Raw genomic sequence first — 20,313 nt, 5'->3', positions numbered from 1 at the left:
TTTGCCTTTAGCCCCACTGAAACCAGTCTGCCCTTGTATAACAGCTTCTAAATGAAAGGTACCACAGTTTATAGTGTACTGCTATTAGTCCCTTACCCGTGCACCTGGAAGGCCAGGCTCTCCAGGGCGTCCAGGATCTCCCTGACCTCCTTTAGGTCCAGAAGATCCTGCTGGACCACGCTCTCCTTGGGCTCCCTAGAAAGATGCCAGTGAGCTACAAGTTAACAGCTAGAACAGTGACAGCAGGAGAAGGTTAAATAAAACCAGTATCTTCTATTAAGGACCTATTTTTGCAAACAAAGTTACAAATCATTAATATTTTTTTTATTACTGGTTTTCTAATTGTTATCTTTTCTCCCCAAAATGATTACTTAAAAGTTGTCTCTTCCTTAAAGCAAGTTCATAGAAGCATTTTAGAATCCCTGTATTTTTACCATGTTAGGAATTTACAGAAGTACTAGACAAATGCCTATGTGAGTCACTTCCCTGGAAGTGTTAGAGCAGTTAGGAAAGCCAGATAAACCCATCTGTTTTTAAGGGGCAAGTCTAGAAAATCACACCACACACAAAGAATAGGCAATTTTTCAGAGCCACCTCCTACAGAACAATACATAAAGCAAAATAGGAGTAGAACAGGTCAATCCCTTATCCATGCACATTTCAAAATGAGGGAGCATTAAGCCAGGGACAAGCAAGCAAAGCTGAACATCATGGGAACTGAAAGTGACTTTTCCCAAAAAATTTTTGCCTCTAAACACTCAGCCCCCTTTTGGCATTTGTAAATTGGATCTGCCTATTTGCCCAGAAGCAGACATTTTTAACGGAACTCTTGCTTTTTATATGTCTGGATATATGAAAATTTAACGAACTACACAATAAAAGATGGACGCTTTAATTTAATTTAATTTACCTTTGGTCCAGGCAAGCCATCAGAACCTGGAAAACCACGGTTACCAGGAGCACCCTAGGAAAAGGAGTAGAAATGAGATGATTATCTTATTTTTTACATAACTTATTACAAATAAAAGACCAGATTTATGGTTCGAGGGTTCAGTTCATTTCCTTACAGTTTTCTTACTTCAGTACTTAAACTTGTGGGAGGTTTATGACTTAGAGTGGTAAAAATATCGATGTCTCATTCATGCATGCTGGACAGCTCCTTCTCCACGAACAGCCTCATTGAAAGCAAAGATGAGCAGCTGTACAGGTGTAGGAAAAAGTCTGCAGATAAGCTTGTCCTATCTCCACCCTTTCTCCTACCATATTATCCTTTGCACTGGATCTCCACATAAAAGTATCCAGTGTAAAAAAAATAACACACAGTATTAACTACTGCTAGGAAAATAAAGTTTGACTACATCCACAATGAAGCTGTTAGAATATCCATGGGTAGGTCAAAAGGTTTTTCACCTTAGCAGTGCATCTCTTAAAACATATTATTCCTCTAGGTTGCTTACCCTCTCTCCAACAGGACCTGGTGGACCTACTGACCCTGGATCACCTCGAGGACCTCTTTTCCCTTCTTCACCTATGGGGCCAATGGGACCCTGGGGACCTTGTGGGCCCTAGTGAGAATAAAATGTTATTTAAAAAAAAGTTGTTAAGCTCACCATTTCTCAGGCATAATGAAACAGACTGTCTTTTGAACACTATAAACATTTTTCCAAATAAAGGAGAAAAAAATAGTAAAGTTTTGGATCAGTTAAAAAGTAACAGCTTTTCAGCATCTGCTTTTCTCTTTTACAATGTTTATAAGCTAATAAACTGTAACTCTGCAGTTGGGCTGTACACTGCTTCTTATAATCACCCACAATAATTTGTATTTGGTCAAGCTGCAAAGGAGTCAAAATTCAGTGAGGTTCTAATAGAAATTTTCAAAGGAGAAGACAGGGTAAAGAAACTATTACTTCTATATTTTTGTCAGTTATTACATGATCATTTAACTGGTGAGAAAGAAAAGCTAAAGATTGGTTGACAAACCAACTCAGAGTCTGCAGAGCCAGTTTTCTGCCAAAAGTTACATGGTTATAAGCCTCTGTGTTTCCTCTTCATCTTAAAAAGCATATGGAGACTTACAGGTTCACCTTTGGGTCCTGCTTCTCCCTTGAAACCTGGGACACCAGGGTCACCCTGAAAACAAACACACGAATAGCACCCGTAAAGTTAAAATCTGCATAAACCACTTCATCATTTTGTATTATGCCATGAAACAGAGAAGCATTTCCTAGTTTAGTCACTAACTGTAGGCAATATAATAGAGTGCTTATAATGGTTTGTCTTTACCCTTATTAAGCTTGTTTATTATTATGTTATCAAGACAAAAACTTAAAAATACATCTCTTTTCCCAGATTTATAAAGACACATTTCTTTCTCAAAGAAGTAATGGTATTTTGGACACACAGAAGATTCACAGGATCTGAGTGTAAGCATTCTCCCTGGCATGCTACTGCCATATTCCAAGGAAGCCCACTGCTAATCACTGCTTTAGTTCCACAGAGTGACACGTGCCAGACATTACAATTCCCAAAGAGACAAGGACCCCATTACCGGCTGGCCTCGAATCCCAGGGGGTCCAGTACTGCCCTGTGGCCCTGGGGAACCAGGGGGGCCTGATGAACCAGGGGGGCCCCCAGTGCCTGGAGATCCCTACAAATACAAACAGCAAGCACAGTAAGGAAACACAAGCAAAATAAGGAAATTAAAAAAAATAAATCATGCAATTTCTTCAACAGGATATATGATTACTTACAGTAGGGCCCTTTGCACCAGGGGAACCATCTGTCCCTTCAGCACCCTGAAGATACGGTACCAATCATTAAAAATCATTTTAATGACAAGGGCATCAATTACAAAAGCAGAAGATAGTTATTTTATCCACGTTACAAGACTAGAAAATAAAGGCTGCTAAATAAATGCAGCAACATATGCAAATGCTAAAAAGGGCAATAAAGCAGGCAAGTTAGTGTGATTTTTAATATTGAAGATCTTATGTTTAAGCTTAAGTTTTAAAGTACTTTGAGGATTGAGACTGTATCAAGCTGTGTAACTGCCAGTTTTCCAACTTGTAATAAAATAACAAATAGTTATTATCAGTACAATTAGCACAAAACAAAGGAATGAGACCTTTTTTCCTTGGGAAAAAAGGTAATTTGAATAAAACTCATTGTCAGGGTGGGGCAGTAAAAACCCCCCGAAGCAGGTGAACATGCACAAGCTGAGCACTGAGGAAGTCAATTCAATGTACTTACAGGAAGACCCTGTGATCCAGCTGGTCCCTGAGGACCTGTTTCACCTCTTTGTCCTTGAGGACCTTCAGGGCCACGAGGTCCTGTTGGGCCTGCTTCACCCTAAGATTCCACATGAGAAAACAACTGGAGATTACTTTGCTCTAAAAAGCAGCACTATAAAGTATCTCAGGAGGAATACTGAGCTATAACAGAAAACCAATTCATGTTTGACATAGTTTATTACCCTGAAAATACGATTTTGCTTACCTAATTTTGCTTCTGTTACTTCTAGGTGAATGCCAACATTAAAAGTATAGATGGGGTTTTTTCTCAATGTATACAAGACAAGGAAACTCTGCAGAAAAGCAGCACTATCCAGGAGTCCAAATCAGATCACGAACAGACCTGTCTTTTTAAAATCCCACTATGTGTAATTACTATCTGTAATTTTACAAGTTTTTTTTTTACCTTCATAACAGCAAGACTCAAGACTTAGATGTGATAACACATCTGGAATTGGTTGGTTTGGGGTTTATTTTGCACAGTACAGATGAACTCACTGTTACAGCACTCTATTAAATATCAAATCCCTGTAAGATTAGACTGGATGACAAAAAATTCTTCCCAGCATCTTCTTCAAATTTTAATTTTATGAGGAAATATGCCTTTTGGAACTGGTGGCTGTTAATATCGCATCTTCATACTTCAAATCCACATCTTCATTGTATAATCTGCTGAGCTTTCATGAGTTCAAAGCAACTATTCCAATTTTACATCATCTGATGATCAAACTTGAAGGTAGCTTCTCCTTTTCAAAAGCTGTAATCGATTCACCATGTGACAGCTTTTTCAAACATTTACTTAGGTAATATCATGCTGAGCCATACTAAAACATTTTATGACATGCACTACAAGAGCTGTCATTTAACTGCATACTCATCTTGTCTAGAGTGTACTTTTTCCAAGAAAGGTTGGAGCAGATGATCTTAGAGGTCCCCTTTCAACCTGCTATTCTATTATAAAGTTGATACTGTTATTAAGACTTGTTTCCAAACAGTTTCATGAACGTTGCCAGCTTCACAACAACACAAAACATCTGCTGAACTTGGCTACCCGACCAATTGAGAGTTTCTTCTTGTATAACATTTTCTTATCAGGCTTTAGGAGTGTAAAGGAACAAAGAGGAGCAGCTGGGTGAAGGAAGCTGTATGAGGTATATTTTCTATCTTGTCTCAAGGCTAAGAAGAAGAAAAAAAACCTGAACACTTTTTTGAAAAGCAAGAGAGGGAAGTGCCATAGAGACAGTGCTGCAGCCAATGAAAGTTTTTCATTTCACAGCCCAATCACTCCAAGCCACAAAATGTAGTAATTGTGATGTGCTCTGTTGTGATGAACTGCAGCACATCTCTGCTGGGGTTCAGGCATTTCCTTTACCAGTCCAGATCAACTCAAAAAGTGTTCTTGGCCAAAACTAGCAGTTTCAGCACTGGAAGGTCCTGCCTCCATATTGTCTTAGACTTGCCCCCACAAACTCACTTCTAAATATGTATCTTGCAATTCTTTGAATATACTGGACAAGATTCCTGAGGCATAGCATGACAGTTATCTTATAATTACCCCTTGACATGAGAAAAAGGGAAAGGAAAGTATCTTAACAGTGGTGAATTGCAATTGCTTCATTTGGCTTTTTTTTTTTTTTCATTTATCTTCTGCCTGAAGGTCTTAAGACTGATTTCACAGCAGCTCCTGGGGATGTGTACACACGTCAGTCTGAGCTTTGTGTAGTCTAGTCCACGTTTTTACTTGTGTGCTGTTAGACATTTTAAAAAGATACTTTCATTTTATTTTTTACCTTTACACCAGGAACACCAGGAAAACCTGGAGAACCAGTTATGCCAAGTGGGCCCTATAAAAGACAGACACATAAAGCTGTAATTCATCAGTTTAGATCACACAGATTATCATCTCATCACCGGGTAAATGTGGGTCTAGGATTACATGTATTTTTTGGTCATAAAACATTTGTTTATAACAAAACCAAAATAACTATAAATATCAGGTTTTTAAGAGATACATATACATTTTATGGAATTGTGGTGCAGTTCTTTAAAAATGTGTTTGCTGATTTCAGCAAAGCTACACCTCTTGATTCAGCTATTAATGCCCAAATTGCAACATACACAATTCACAGTTAACAATTATGGGAATTAAGATTCCTAAATTCACAGCAAATTCATTTGCAAGCTGTAAAACACAGATTTTGTATCAATGTTTCAGGGCTATAGAGGCAGAGATGCTTCCATTTCCATAATGCCTCTTGGGTTGAACAAGACATTCACAGAACTTTCTACTGTATTCCAAAGTCTCTGGATAGCGGCACACAGTGGTTATTAATACTCACTGCAACACTGTTCCCAGATAATTCCTCTTTATCTTTTTCTGATTTTCTTTTTGTAAAATATGATTCATACTGAGAAAAATGTTCTATGTAATAAAGCTCTCCTGACAAACTTAATCAGAACAATCTGATTATTTTGCTTAACAACACTTCTGCTGTGACCTTGCACTGGATTTCTACAGAACTGATGTAACAGCTCACTAAGTATATTTTTGAAAACCTATGTCCCAGTTTATTGGATCACAAATAATGTCTGCCAAATCTCTCTCTTTCTGCAGGAAGAGTTCCAGGATTTTGGTGCACCACTGCACTGACCCAAACAACACATTTTATTAACACTTTCTCCAATGAGAAACATGTGCATTAAGGACGAGTGTCTCCCTTGTGACACTATGTAGGATTTTCCAAAAATATTAGCCAACCACTTATCATGTCCAGTGAAGCTGAGTTCACAATCTATGCCAAAGAAAAATTACAAGCTTCATGTAAAACCTCTTAGCTTGCAACCCAGCTTTTTTGAACTTTTTTTTAAAATCGTTTCTTTGTTTTAAAGTTTCTTATAACAACTTACCTTTCCTTCATGATAAACTAAATAATTGAGTTTTGTAGCTTTTAGGTATTCACACTTATTTTTTGAGCTTCTATTACAGTTAATTGTTTTTTAATGAAGTTTTTAATAAAACAGTATGTTCATTAAGATGAAACAGGTAAATGAATTTTTCTCAGAACTTAGTCTGAGAAAGTCTCTTCAAGAGTATGCACAGAAGGAAATTCTAATTGCAGACAGGTGTGGTTTAGGGTTTTGAGGGGGGGGTTTTGGTGCACTGCTTTTGGGGCGTTTGGTTGTTGGGTTTGTGTTCAGTTTGTTGGTTTTTTCTAAGCTGAACATTGCAAAACAGTAAAGGCTGACTACATCAACAGATAGGAGCTGTTCACCATATCCTACAAATGGTGCTTTTAAAAAAAAAGCAAACATAAATACCACATTTTTAAAGTGGAAGCTGGCGTTGCACAAATAGTACAAAATCATCACTAGTTTTCACATGCAAAAGCAACACAAATTAACTGTATGCATGGGAATAATCCCTGACTCACGTGTATTGCAAAATACACAAGTGTATTTTGCAAATGCAGTGTGAGATTGGACTGTAAGATCAAAACCAACATCTTTTGCTACGCTGACATTCTGAGTGTAAACAGCCACGTCTTCCTCTGCAGCCCTGTTGCCGTGGTGGGAGAACTTGAACAGCCATGCAGGCCAGGCTTTCTCAGCTTGGCAGACATTCAGACACAGGCTTCTGGTTCTTCAGTTCAAAAAGTGACTGTCCCTAATTAAACGGCTCTTTTACACATTTGCTAATGGCACAACTGCAGGGAGCAAGTTGTGCTATCAGTGAGCGCCTTTCTTCTTGCTGACAATGGGTACAGCCTCATTTGCCAACTTTGCATGTGAAGGAAGATAACAGGCAATTGTGAACTGCTTTAGATTGCAGTGCAGGCACTTTCCTCCCTACCATATGGACTCCATAAGAGCAGCAGAGCATCACCTCCCCGGGAAATGCTATGGCCTACTCCTCTGAAAATTAAAACCTTTAGATGAAGTAAACTACAGAGGACAATTTTGCAGAGGACAGCATTAAAACTCAGTAGAACTAGGAATCATTCTCAGATAATTAATTCCAGATGCACTTAACTGATACCACCAACTGCCAATGCTTCTTTTTGGTTTTTTTTGGTAGTGTCGAAAGGCAAGTGGAAATATGAAGTGAAAACGTAGGTGGTTGAGAACCAATCCCTTACCATTGGGCCTGGCTTCCCAGGCATACCATGCTGGCCACGTCCACCCTAGACATGAAAACAGAAAACACAGACTATTTGTAAGACCTCGACCTACTTTTTTAATTATGTGTCGTCAGCATTTGTGATAAAGCCATATATACTAAAGTGATTGAAGAAATGCTGGATTGCAAATTCCTCCAAACACTGTCATGGAAAACGTCTGGAAGAAATTATGCTCCCATTTGAGTTAATGGATTTCTCTATTTTCAGAAAGGACGATATTCTGAGAGTGTCATTGTATAGGGCACATGACACAAGTGGAGCATAGGAAAGTCATAGGGAGAAATGCCAGAAAAACAATACTTGACACTGGACATAAAAGCAGCAGGATGAAAGTTCTAACTCAAATATGATCTCATGTCAAGGATAATCTCTCTTTTTGCTGAAAGTCAAAATTTTTTTAAGAAGATAGCCTTATTATCTGGATTTAAATTTTTAGATTTCATCTAAATTGAAATCTGAATGGAAAGGCTGCATCTAAACATTCATTTTAAACCTTTTTCCAGACAAAATTGCAACATATTATTTCCAGTTAAATAATTTTTTCTGAAAAGAACCTCTCTCAAGAAATTCCACAGAAACACAGAAGACATTTTTATAGCCCAGAAAATTGTGCTGTGAGGGTATTTGGACTCATGGGCAGCTCTGCTATAAGAAATTACCATATAGCAACCATTCTCATTTTAAAACTGTTTTTAACTTCTAAAATTTATAGCAAAGATCTCACCTCACAAAACTGCTAAGACCTAACTTTCTTAAGCTACAGCAGAACTCACCACACAAGTGAGTAGCAAGTCACATTAACAAACACTTTTAGGCTCAGGGATTTAAATTTAAGTAAAACAGGAGAAGAATTACAAGAGAGAAGGAAGATGCTACTTACAGGGGCACCCTGTGGTCCAATTCGTCCTCTTTCTCCTGGCATTCCCCTAGGTCCCTTGAAGAAAGAAAAAAAAGTGCTTCATTTAGGAGGTCTTCATGTCAGAACAATAAAAAGGGTTGGTTTTTTTCACTCCTGCAGGTGTAGCTTATCTTGTCCTATAGCAGAAAAGAAGTAGCAGCTCATCTAAATCCTTACAGCCTCACAAGTGGAAACTTAATAAACTGTAATTTCTCTTTTTGCATTCCAACAGTATTTCCAGTTTTAAACACACTAGAATTAATTCTGTATTTTCTCACCAGTGACAATAATGCAACTTCCTTCACTAAATCTCATTCACAAATTAGATTCCACTTCAGGGGTATTACATTCTACACACAACATAATGCTTCACAGAAAGATGCCCTTATCTGATATCAGAAAGAGGCTTTACTTCCAAAAGCACTGCCAAGAGTCAATTTTTGTCATGTAACACTACTCACACATATTCAGTCGTCCAAAACCACATCTGAATGAAGATTACTCTAAGAAAAAGTTTCTCCATTTCACTTCCAGGTCATGCATACTTATCCTCACCATAACCTCCAAAACCCTCTGTCCATGGTTTTCTTACCTAGTTTACTCCTGATCTAAATTACTCCAGTTCTATCTCAGAGCAACCTAAGCCAGTTTTTCTTATGTTGAAATCACTCTATATGAGGCATCAACTTGTAAAAAAGCAAAAACTATCACCCTACACTTACATGAGTTGGGAAACAAGCACCACACCTGCAGCTAAGTCTCTGTTGAGCCTTCTGACTTATCATTATTATCTATGTCTGTGAATGCAGGGCAGTAACAGCTTACAGTGGACCAAATTCACTGTCAGAGTAATAGAAAATTAAGCCTTCATGAAGAGAAAGTTCAGCTCCATGAGCTCAAATACAGGTACCAAACCCCTGAAATTCCCACTGGCAATAATATTTACAATCACTTCTGCAATACCCAGTGCATGTGACACTCACTAGAGGACCTGTTGGACCCATGGCTCCCGTTGGTCCGGACTCTCCCTAGAAAAGGAAGCAAAATGACACAATTAGAGAAAAAGGTGAAAGGAAAATAGAGTCACATCTCATCCCTGTCGTCCATGCTTACGTTGGACCGTGGGGGCAGATCTGCACAGGTACCTGTGTGCATCACACATGGCAAGGACACTGTTCCCCATGCTGATGGAAATGCAATGTCAATGTGTTCTCAGTGTTCATGCGTTCTCTGCCAAGACTGCTGTTGTTGCTGCCTCCACCGAAAGTGGTAGGCAATCTTGGGAAAGAAATGTTTTCTTACATAAACTCTCCTTAACTACTGATCTTACATTTAAATTCAGATTTTGGAAGATTCACTTCATTTACTATCTTTTTAATCTAAAGGAATAGTTCTGTCCCACATTCAATTATCACCTATGTTAGGCCAAAAATGTTTCAGTATCAGTACTGACGAAAGCGAAAAAGCTTGAAAAAAGTATGCTCTTTTAAGACATCTTTTAACCTATCTTGAAAGGATTGACTCCAGCTGGCTATCCTGTATTACCACTGCTTTGATCTAAAGTTGTAAGAGTGGTGCAGTGCCAGTGGGGATCAAAAATTCTAAGAGAATACACTAATAAAATAGTCAGTTTCATAGAATATATCCCCTCTCTCCTCTCCAATGCCTATTTCTTTTATGCCAATCTCTCATAATTTGAAAGAGGAGAATCAGGTTTTAGTTATGCATTGCTTTATTTGATTATATTAAAAAATGTTCAACTTGGTCACAAAGAGCCAACAGAACCACGAACTGTTCAAGTAGGGAATTGCAAGAAGTGCAAGGGCCCTTTGTTAACAGACTCTGCTGTCTTCAGTATCACATATGTGTCACAAATGGAGCACTCAGCTCAGCCAGTGATCCCTTACAGGCCTAAAGCAGCCCCAGCTGAAGTTGGGACTGGCACTACTGAACTCCCTCCCCATACAAAGGTCAGGGAGGGTGCAAAGCTGTGTTTGAAAGATCTCCTGCCTTTCATGATTTTGGTATGACAGAAAACATGCTTAACCATTTAGTTGTTTGGGCCATGAAAATACCTTTGCTCCAGCTGCTCCAATTTCACCTTTTGGACCGTCAAGTCCTTTCAATCCCTGTAAGTTATAAAAATATGAAGAAATTGTATTTATAGATGTACATACAGAGAACATTCCTACTATTATGGTTAAAGTAACTTGATACTAAAGGATTAAAAATGGATCTGAGGTGGTAAGAGTAAGAAAAGAAAAAAAAGATAAAGAAGAAAAAAACAGATGGAATAAAGTTTTTAAACATTTCCTAAATGGAAACCATTTGTACAAGGTACATTTCCTTGGATTTGGTTTCCTTTTTAAAACAAGAAAGTTTTTTTAAAAAATCCTAAAACAACAAGGAGGAGGCTCTGAGCCATAGGAAACGTATTTATTCCTCCCTGAAGTAAAATTCTGGCCAGAAAAGTTGGTAATTTGTAATCACTCCATGTTGCAAACATATCCACCTCTCAAGTTCCCCACCCTAATACAAGACTTGCCAACAAAGTGAGAGAACTGTCAGGTTTGCGCCTCCTGAAGCTTGGCAGGGCTCATGCAAACTCCTTCCAGATTCCCAGAACATTTGAAAATAGAATGAAGAAAGCACTGGAGCATGTAATACAGAGGTCAGCTTAAAGGGGAATAGTGCTGATTTTCTGCAAGGCCCTCTTTCTCTCAAATGTCAGTAATTCTGCTACAGCTGCCTCGTCTCTAGTGTAGGCAATTCTGCACAGATACAAAGAAAAAACTTCATTCTGAAGCTGCCAGGAAATATCATCTATACACAGAGGGAAAACCTTGTCTCTTACCCGGTGACCCTTGAGACCTGGGAGACCAGGAGCACCAGGAAAGCCTCGAGGGCCCTAGGTAGGAAAAAGAAAAAAACAAATCCAATCCTGATTCTGCAGATAAACCGAGCAATAATGGTGCTAACAGGGACAAGGGCAGCAGCAGTAATACTAATATTGCTAACACTCCTTCACCTTCATCATAGTGAGGCACAACATTTGAACAGGTCACAGATTATACAGCCTTAAAGTTAGTCTCAGCATTATTAACATCTTCACTGACATTAAAAGCTTTATCATTTACATTGCTGTGTGATCAAACTTCAACTTTCAACAGAAGCAATGAAATAAGAGGAGCAGCAGGTCAAGTTTTGAGGGTTAATATGGAGAAACATTAATTAAGCTGAGATGAAAACTCAGAACAATCATTTAAAATAAAACAGAAACTCAGAACTGCACACTGTACCTGTTCTTTCAGAATATGCCAGTCCAGAAACATGATAAGCCACTGCTACTAAAACACATTTAGCAATTAAACCAAAGCTCTCTTTCACTTAGCTTCCTACCAAGTTTCTCTGGAAAGGCTAATGGAAGGGAGATAAGTGCCTTGTGTCAGAATATTGGTCATATGAATTTAGAACAAAGATCTCAGATAACAAGTTATCCTCTCAGCAACAAAGCAAACACCAATCTGGAGCCAAAGAGCAAGCTAAGACAAGGACTGCAGATACTGAATGGCAGAACTTTGCACTCATAATTAAAAGCAAAACAGATGAGTCACATGAGGATGAAGCGATAAGAAACCAGTATCATATGACGACATATGATTATTTTGCTAAAATGTAAATAATCACGCTCTTACTGGAGATCCTGGAAATCCAGGCTCACCGGATTGTCCTGGCCTGCCAGGTTCACCCTAAGGAAGGAGGGGAAAAAAAGGAACATGTTAAAACAGGAAATATGAAAATGGACTTTTTGTATCATTCTTCCATTCAAACAAATGAGGACATTCACATCAGTATTACGCATCCTCTCTTTGCTGTAAACAGTGTCAGTAACATAAACCAACTGCACACATGCCTAGCAAATGTGCATTAGACACATTAACTTATGAAGGGTTTTTAACTGAGGACTGGGAAAGCTGAAGGCTGAGCCTACAATGCATCCCAGCCATGAGGAGATGGTGCTGTCACCTGGTTTCCCTGATGGAAATTAATGAGGCAACCTACTGTCATCTTCCCACAGAGCATCAAATTGCTGTTATTTCCCACAGCAATCTAAAACTACTTGCGTTGTAGCTTTTTACTCTCCTTCCATTCAAAAGTTTTAAAATGTGTATCATTTCATTCTAGGACAGTGACTATTTTCTCTGTAATGCAATAGGAAAAACAATACGGTCAGTCTGAACCAAACAAGTATATTTTGAAGATTAGTCAAAGCCCTTCAGAGTCACAGCCAAACAGTCCTTTACATGCATCAATCAGTTCAAATACACCCAGGACGCTGGGTAGTAGGAAAATGAAAGGCTTCAGAAAAATAATTGCAGGTCAAAGAAAAGGCAAAGTGTTTCATAAATGCAAATAAAGACACCCAAACAATGGAAATGGAAGAAGTTCTTAGAACAGTGTCAAGATTTGACTTCCCTGTGCTGAGAGTTAACTGTTGCCAAGGACTCTTAAAACTTTTTGTACAGTTTAATGGGAAAGTAGCTATTACACAATTAATTTCCATACTAAAATGTCATCTGCAGTTTTCTAATTAATTTCCAAGTTATAAATTACAGTTCAGATGGATTTAATGTGATTTGCAAACAAATAATATACATCGACCAGTAAGGTCGTGCAGTACATATACACTCATGTAACATGTATAAAACATACATTTTACATATATATGTGTGCATACATGGATAGAGAAAAAAAAATCTGTTAAGAATATCAATTATCAATTTTTTAAAGAAATTAAATATTAAAATCTTGTCCAGACACACATGTATGCTGCCACTACAGCTCTTCTACCCCAACATGCGATCCCAAAAGACATGAGATGCCTCCAGCTGACCCCCTGTAACTGTGATTTATTATTATGTTTGATTTCAAGAAAGATATCTCAGTTAAGAACTTACTGAAGCAAGAAATAGCATAGTTGGTGCTTAGACTTTAGGTATGATGATGACATGTAAGGAAAAGAAAGGAGGGGTTGGAAAATGGTTGCCAAGATTCACAGTTGTGACAGTGGATTTAATGAGGAGTACAATTACAAAGCAAAGTAAGCAGACAATAGGAGTTAGAACAGGCACATCTGCTAGTTAGTCACTGTCTCACAGATGCCAATGTTTGTTTTATTAAAAATAAAACAAGATACAAAGAATAACAAACTTACATCTTCACCAGGTTTGCCTGGAGGGCCCTCTGGTCCACGAGAGCCAACTGGCCCCTACAAAATAAATATATTTGTTGAGAAGTCAGTTTAGCCATCACTAAAATATCTATTTGCTCCATTTCAAAGTCTGGTTTTACAAAAAAAAGATGTAGAAAAAGGAAGATTTTACGCCCAAGCACACTTGCTTAATTTTGCGGTGCTCTTTTAACCATCCTGACCCTAAAAAATCTGCATTATGTTATAAGAAATTATAGGATAAATTCTTCAGGAAAAAAAACCAGAACATTAAAAATCACAGTTGCTGTTGCTTCAAATCTCTGGTTCTTGCTTTTACTTTTGAATCATTTTGTTGCCTCAAAAAAAAATAGTCTTATCACCCTTTGTGTAAGCGTACACTATCAGGTATGGTTTTACCAGTGCCTAATCATCCTCAGGCCTGTGCTGGAAAACAATGACTGTTCATAATATAATTCTTGCTATTCACATTCAAAACAATTCAAATTCACAGATCCAGGACAACAAGCTTTGAACACCACAACTCTTCACTGAAGTTACTTAATAGTTTCAGCTGAAGCAACATGACAAAAATTCTGTTCTAAAATAAAAAAGTATAGCATATTTGCAATTCTATTGTAGAAATGTTTGCATTTATTGGTCTTACCATTGGTCCTGGATCCCCAGGTTCACCAGGTGGGCCTGTGGGGCCAGCACCACCCTAAAATTAACCAAAGATTAATACAGTTACAAATTCCAAAAGCAATTATAAGGATATAAATTAAAATCCATGACCAGGAAAATCACAGCCCATGTGAGAGTCTGGATTCTAATTCAGAACCAGTTCACATTTCCATATGAGTGAAAGTTGGATACTAAAACCCCTCAAGCTGTCGATAAATCCTGTGCCATACACAAGTGCCACTGGAAACTTAACACCATGCCAATAACAAAACCAGAACAGTCTCCATTTTTTTGCTGCTCACTCATTAAAAAATGTGTTGGGTTAAAACCCTGTTAAAGATCTAATAAACTGTTCTTTTGGAGCCAATTCTTGTGTATAGAGTCCATGTGGAGCAGAGCCCTTGTTTAAATTCCCCTTCTGGATGAAGGTGCATTCAGCCACAAGTCACTGAGGAGGGACACTGCCCCAGAGACGTACAAACCCCAATCACTACGAGCTTTGCCTTCAGCTCTGGCCAATTAAATCCCCTGAGGTGAAGCACTCACTTGTTTTCCTTGGAGACCCTGAGGACCTCGTGGACCAACTGGACCCTGTTGAACACACAACTTGTTACACACTGGAAAACAACCTTTCCCAAGTAACATTCACACTAGAAAGAGCAAAATGGCCTGATAGTGACCATGAGCATTTCTACAGTAAAACCTCAGAAAGGCTTTTACTCAAAACTGGCATTATGAAATACAAATGCATGTTGAATGAAATCTTCAAAGTCCAAAAGCCACAGGAGCATAATTTCATTAGCAGCTGAAAATATGGACTTGGCTGCTTTCTGCAACCTCACAGTCTCCGGAATCAGAATAACCAAACTGTCTGTCTAGCTCCACAAAAAAAATGTAGTAACAAAATAAGAGTTGGGGGGAATAGTCTTCACTTGAAGGGAATCTCATTACTCAGATGAATCCCATAATGGAATCACTGACAAAATAAATTCATCTTGTTCTTCTCAGTCATGAGCTGAAAAGCAGTAATGAAAGGATGTGTTTAAGTATATCATATGAACCACCAAAAGAGCTTTCCAAATCATTGTGGTTTGTTACACAAAACTCAGATTGTCCCTTAGAAAGTGTCATATGGGACTTTTCGGAAAAATCTCAAATCTAATTGTAACTTGTAACATGAAATAAACATTCTCTTGTTTGAAAGTCATTATCTTGGTTCTAGGAATACAAAAATAGCTGTAACAGACAACCATTCATTTTGACAGAAATTCAAGATTTATGTCTTTTAAAATTCATTAATTTTTAATAATTTTTACAAAGCAAATGTAGAAGAGTTAGCAATGGGCCATTTAAAAAAAAGCTAATGAACATTAGAAACAAAACAATGTTTCAGCTGTCAGTTACGCAGTTTACAAGAGAAGAAAAAAAGGATGTCACGTAACATGGTGAATCGATCCAAAAACCACAAGTGAGTGCCAGCTGACTTTAGCAGATTTTGTGCAAGGCCATAGATATATTAACATTAAAATTAACCATATTTGAGAATGACAAGAGAGGAGGCAGTACAAGACATGCAATACCTTGAGACAAACTGAGTGAAAGGATTAAGCAAAACAATGTAAGCAACAAAGTAGGACAGACATGTGGAACAAATCATTGTTATGTTCAGAAAGCAAATTCACTGAAGAGAGACATTCAGCGAAAAGTTCTTTGAAGAACTCATTGCAAAGGTTAGTCCTAAGGCAAAATATCAAATTATTTTTAGAACCTTTTGTATGGCATTGGAACTGATTTTGAAGGCTACCAGTGGGGACTTGGGTACGATTCAGGTGGGCAAACTCATGGGCAGTAAAATCACTAAAAGATGGTTTCCTTCAGAATGAATGTTAAAAAATATCGGTAAAGAGGGTAACAGTATTTTCAAGATATCAAACGGGAAGAGAGGTATTATTAAGAAACAACCCCAAGAGTCCCAGAAGAAAAAACTTAGGGTGGTGAAACAGCTTTCACAGACAGTAGAAAATTTCAATGTTACCATTGAAAGTCCCCAGTGCACTCAAAGTAAAGAGCATATCTAATGAGGTGAGGCATATCTAATATAGTGAGGAATGCCAGTGAGAAAACTGGACCCACTGGAGAAACAGGAAGTCTGTCTTCAAATAACAAAGCATAGATTTAAGAGTTGGTTTTGGAAATAAGTTTTTAAATTTCTACAAAAAAAATCTCTGATTTGATGTCACCATGTGAAAAGATGTTACATATTTGTTTATTCTGCTTTGTGTTATACCTGACAATTTTCAGTCACTCTGCAGCAACTCAAAAGGAGCTGTTTTTTTCTCCTGTGCCTTGCTGTTAGTAGCTGCTATATTTCAGAAGGAGAGAAGGATAGAGGTGGGAGGCTAGAGCTGGGAGAAGCAGCTGCCATTTTACAGAAAAACGGGGGTTTTTTCACTTTTTTCCCCAGGTACTGTGCAAAACTCTACTCGAGGTTCTAGAGGTTCTATCCAGGTTCTAGAGGCATAGGAAGCTTTCAGGTTTTTGTCCATGCACTCCACTTCCAGCCTCTCTTACTGTACAGGGCTAATGTGGTCTTACCACTGCACCAGGCATCAGGCCCATCTGACTACCAAGTCCAGATTTCTCATCCAGTCCTGCCATCTGAGCTGAAAAGGGCTGGAAAAATAAGATGGGTGATTTTAGCTGTAAGTCATTGTGATGCTTTATAAGGCAAAAATCCATGTAATCACATCTTCATTATTTACCTTGTTTTTGCAGTACTAACAACTAAATTCTTGTTTTAATCACCAAAACAAAATTATCCTTCCTGTAAATTTGAGGTGTTTAAAGCTTCAAAGACACCATGAATACATGATATGCTTATTATTCTATTTCCACTTTAATATTAAACAAGTAGTAAAATAACCTAAAAAGAGGAAAGCCTCCCATTAAAATAATTACATTTTTTTATGACCTTCAAATCTAAACCAAAACTACCATATTCCTTCCTTTTTTTTTCACTTACCATGCTTCGAGTTCAGAAATATCTTAAGATAAACAGAAATGTAGCCAATTTTATGATTGCAGATTAGAATTTTTAAGTATCTTGCCCTTATCCAGCAAAGCAGAAAGGCACTGCTTTTCCTAGCAATTCACAGAGACCAAAGAGTTAGAGAAGGGAGAAACTACAGTGCCCTCCTTGTTCTGCAAGTACATAGCTGAAATCAACAGTTTTATTTTGCTTCATTCAGAGCCAGATCCTCATTCACAGCAGGCCAGAGTTTACAGGGGCTGAGAAGGAGCAACTGCTCAAACGTGGATTCAAATCTCCCAACATTTACAGTTAGCTCCTCATTAGATTGGTCCCCAAACACATTTTCTAAAGGCCAGAGATTGCCTGACGTCAGAGACAGGAATACAAACAAAAACGTCTTCGATTTCCAGCCACACCTTTCTTCCATATTTTCCGTGGAATTTTAAGTAGGATAATGGCCTAACACCCCTTATGGTGCTTCTGTGATTCTAAGAGATTCCTGTCTGCTGAAGATATTTACTTGGTCTGAGTCTGCTGGATTCAGGACTATTTGGAAATGTGGTTAAGTCATGAAATGCTGCCCAAAGTTGCAAGCCATTGGCCTAACACAAATATTGCAGATTTTTGTCACTGTAACTCTATTGTTTCCAGTAACACATCAGGAACAATGAAATGAGAAGTCAAAACAGGTGTCAAAACAGCAATAAATGTGTAACTGAATACACTTAATAAATTCAAATATGTACTTAATTATCAACCATAATTAGTGTCCAATAGAAGAGGGAGGAGGAAAAGAAATCTTGCCGAATACCTTGTCTGTATCTATGGCTGGTTAGCATTGCTTTCACAAACAATTTCTTTCTTAATCTTCTCAGTGTTGGTCTGAATAATTCCAGCAAGAAGTATAATCAACCACATTTTAGTTTCTCTCATTAGCTATTTATAATTCTTCATTTTCTCTTTTCTATATTCCTAATTTGGTGCGCTCATTTCCTCTGTGCTATTTCTCAGATCCCTTGGCTGGTGGAAGTGACAGAACCCTCATGGTGGTTCTAGATTAGGGTAGTTTGGCTTTTCTAGATGCTAAAAGCTGCTGTGAAAGCTGCATCCTTTCCAAGGTTTCTCACATTCAGCTTCCCCAGCTTTTGGCAGGATTTGCAGTGCCACTAGCTGCTGCCCCTCGTGACTGGGAGAGAGGAAGCATGGGCACAGGGTTCCACGGTCACGGAACCAAAGGCAAGATACCATTTATATCGTGTGGATCTGGCCCAACACTTGCTTCACTTTCAGCTACAGCAAATGTAAAACTTACCCTGCTTATTCCATCTGGTCCCGGGTGAGTGGGATGCCCTGGAGGACCAGGGTCACCAGGCTGGCCAGGGACACCAGGTTCCCCATCAATCCCTTGAGGACCACGAGGACCCTACAAAGAAAATCAGGAATGTCAACAGTGTGCAAAGGTATTAATTGAAATCATTATAACTGATGAACACCTGCCTCTTTGGATAAATCTGTATTTCTACAGAAAGATCTTCAAACAAACAACATCCCTAAAGATCTGTTCCCACCTTCAGATCAGAAGCACTGACATTAATCATTAATCCAACACATAAGTAAACTGCAGTAATTTCTATCAGAAGCTCTTTTAGAAAACTCAGGCTTCCTATCATTCCATACTAGAGTATCCTATTCCTGAAAAACTATTTGGTTTTGCACACCATAAGGAATAAAGTTAATTTACTTCTAAAATGTGTACAGCTCAGATAAATGTAAAGACACACAGAAGCTTAGGAAACTCCAGAGTAATGCTGGATTTTTACAGCCTACTTGACATCATGAATGGTTTAGCCAGTTCATACCATTGTTGAATTCTCAACACAGTTATAATACCAGAAACGCAGGGTAAGTTATCTGGTGTTGAAGTCACCTCTAGCTAGTATTTACAGAATAGGTTAGGAGCCCATCCTATGGCTCTCATTTTCATCCCCACTTTAAATTCCTAAATTGCACACATCTTTACTCATGTAAGAACTAAAATTAAATATGGAGGCAGGTAATAAAACATTAGTGGAACAAAATGAGTAGTAATGGGGCCAATAAAGACATGCTTCAGTCAGAAATACAGACTTTAAAGTGCTTGTTACTACTCCTTTTTTCATTAGAATAAAATGCTTGACCAAAGCAAAGAGAAGTTTAGACTATGTAATAGCTCTTCTGTTTTAAGAATCCTTAAACAGAAAATTTTAGAAGCCTGGCTCACTGAGTCATCTTCTCAGACACAATTAATAATCAGACTGATTGCTTTTATTTCCATGAGCTGAGGACTGTGTCTGCAACACATTTCAGTGGAATTTGTATCTTAACTGGTATGGTTTGAACTCATATGGTTCACAAAAGGAGCTGTGAAGAGATGGCATTCTGAACAAATGAGAAGGTCTGTGCATGTTGGATGGAAACAGAAGGTTTTAGCACAAAACTTCATTCTTTAATATATCAATTATAAACACAAGTATACACTGCCAAACCTAAAAGTGCTTACTGTCCCAAGGAGGAAAAGAATGGAGACACCTTATTTGTTTGTTCTCAAAACAAAAAGAAAACAAAGCTAAGCATTAGACAAAAAAAACCCCACAAAACCACAGTTGCCTATAAAGAATTTAGCAAGTTTTTGTAGGATTGCTGATTTTTAATACCCAAACAAGACACCTTAACAAAATCTAATAGAGAAAAAGTGCCTTTTTAAATTTATTTTTTAGAAAAGGACCTGCTTTTTAGTCACCAAAACTCAAACTGCTTCAAGAGCAAAAATGCAACCACATACCTGAAAACCAAAAAGTCACCAAAATGCACGTCTGTATTTGTAGGTAGCAAGTAACTAGTGGTATATAACCAGTTTGGTGGGTTTTTAATGAAATATTGATTTTAATTTTATGAATTTTACAGTATTTACATGTTTATATGTATAGAAAAGAGCCCTTTTCTTTCACCAGTTCAAGGTAAGCAAAGTTTAACCAAAAAAAAAA

At 38.0% G+C, this 20,313-nt stretch overlaps 1 protein-coding gene across 3 annotated transcripts in view; it reads right to left on the bottom strand.

Annotated features, from left to right (window-relative positions):
• The window catches only part of COL5A2 (collagen type V alpha 2 chain), a 172,133-nt gene that overhangs the window by 23,245 nt on the left and 128,575 nt on the right, over window positions 1-20,313 (bottom strand). For all 3 annotated transcript variants that reach the window (XM_017728964.1, XM_008630238.2, XM_017728954.1), the window contains 19 exons: window positions 18,603-18,713; window positions 16,855-16,932; window positions 14,806-14,850; window positions 14,243-14,296; window positions 13,582-13,635; window positions 12,062-12,115; window positions 11,221-11,274; window positions 10,442-10,495; window positions 9,350-9,394; window positions 8,349-8,402; window positions 7,427-7,471; window positions 5,081-5,134; window positions 3,250-3,348; window positions 2,751-2,795; window positions 2,549-2,647; window positions 2,077-2,130; window positions 1,458-1,565; window positions 911-964; window positions 97-195 (listed from right to left, as the gene is read on the bottom strand). In XM_017728964.1, the coding sequence (XP_017584453.1) occupies window positions 97-195; window positions 911-964; window positions 1,458-1,565; window positions 2,077-2,130; window positions 2,549-2,647; window positions 2,751-2,795; window positions 3,250-3,348; window positions 5,081-5,134; window positions 7,427-7,471; window positions 8,349-8,402; window positions 9,350-9,394; window positions 10,442-10,495; window positions 11,221-11,274; window positions 12,062-12,115; window positions 13,582-13,635; window positions 14,243-14,296; window positions 14,806-14,850; window positions 16,855-16,932; window positions 18,603-18,713 (1,260 nt within the window). The remainder of the gene's footprint in view (window positions 1-96; window positions 196-910; window positions 965-1,457; window positions 1,566-2,076; window positions 2,131-2,548; window positions 2,648-2,750; window positions 2,796-3,249; window positions 3,349-5,080; window positions 5,135-7,426; window positions 7,472-8,348; window positions 8,403-9,349; window positions 9,395-10,441; window positions 10,496-11,220; window positions 11,275-12,061; window positions 12,116-13,581; window positions 13,636-14,242; window positions 14,297-14,805; window positions 14,851-16,854; window positions 16,933-18,602; window positions 18,714-20,313) is intronic.

This window comes from Corvus brachyrhynchos, unplaced genomic scaffold, assembly GCF_000691975.1.
Source record: "Corvus brachyrhynchos isolate BGI_N302 unplaced genomic scaffold, ASM69197v1 scaffold370, whole genome shotgun sequence".
Taxonomy (NCBI): Eukaryota; Metazoa; Chordata; class Aves; order Passeriformes; family Corvidae; genus Corvus; species Corvus brachyrhynchos.
Note: the sequence above shows the minus strand (reverse complement) of the source record. Positions and strands in the feature narration are given on the sequence as shown.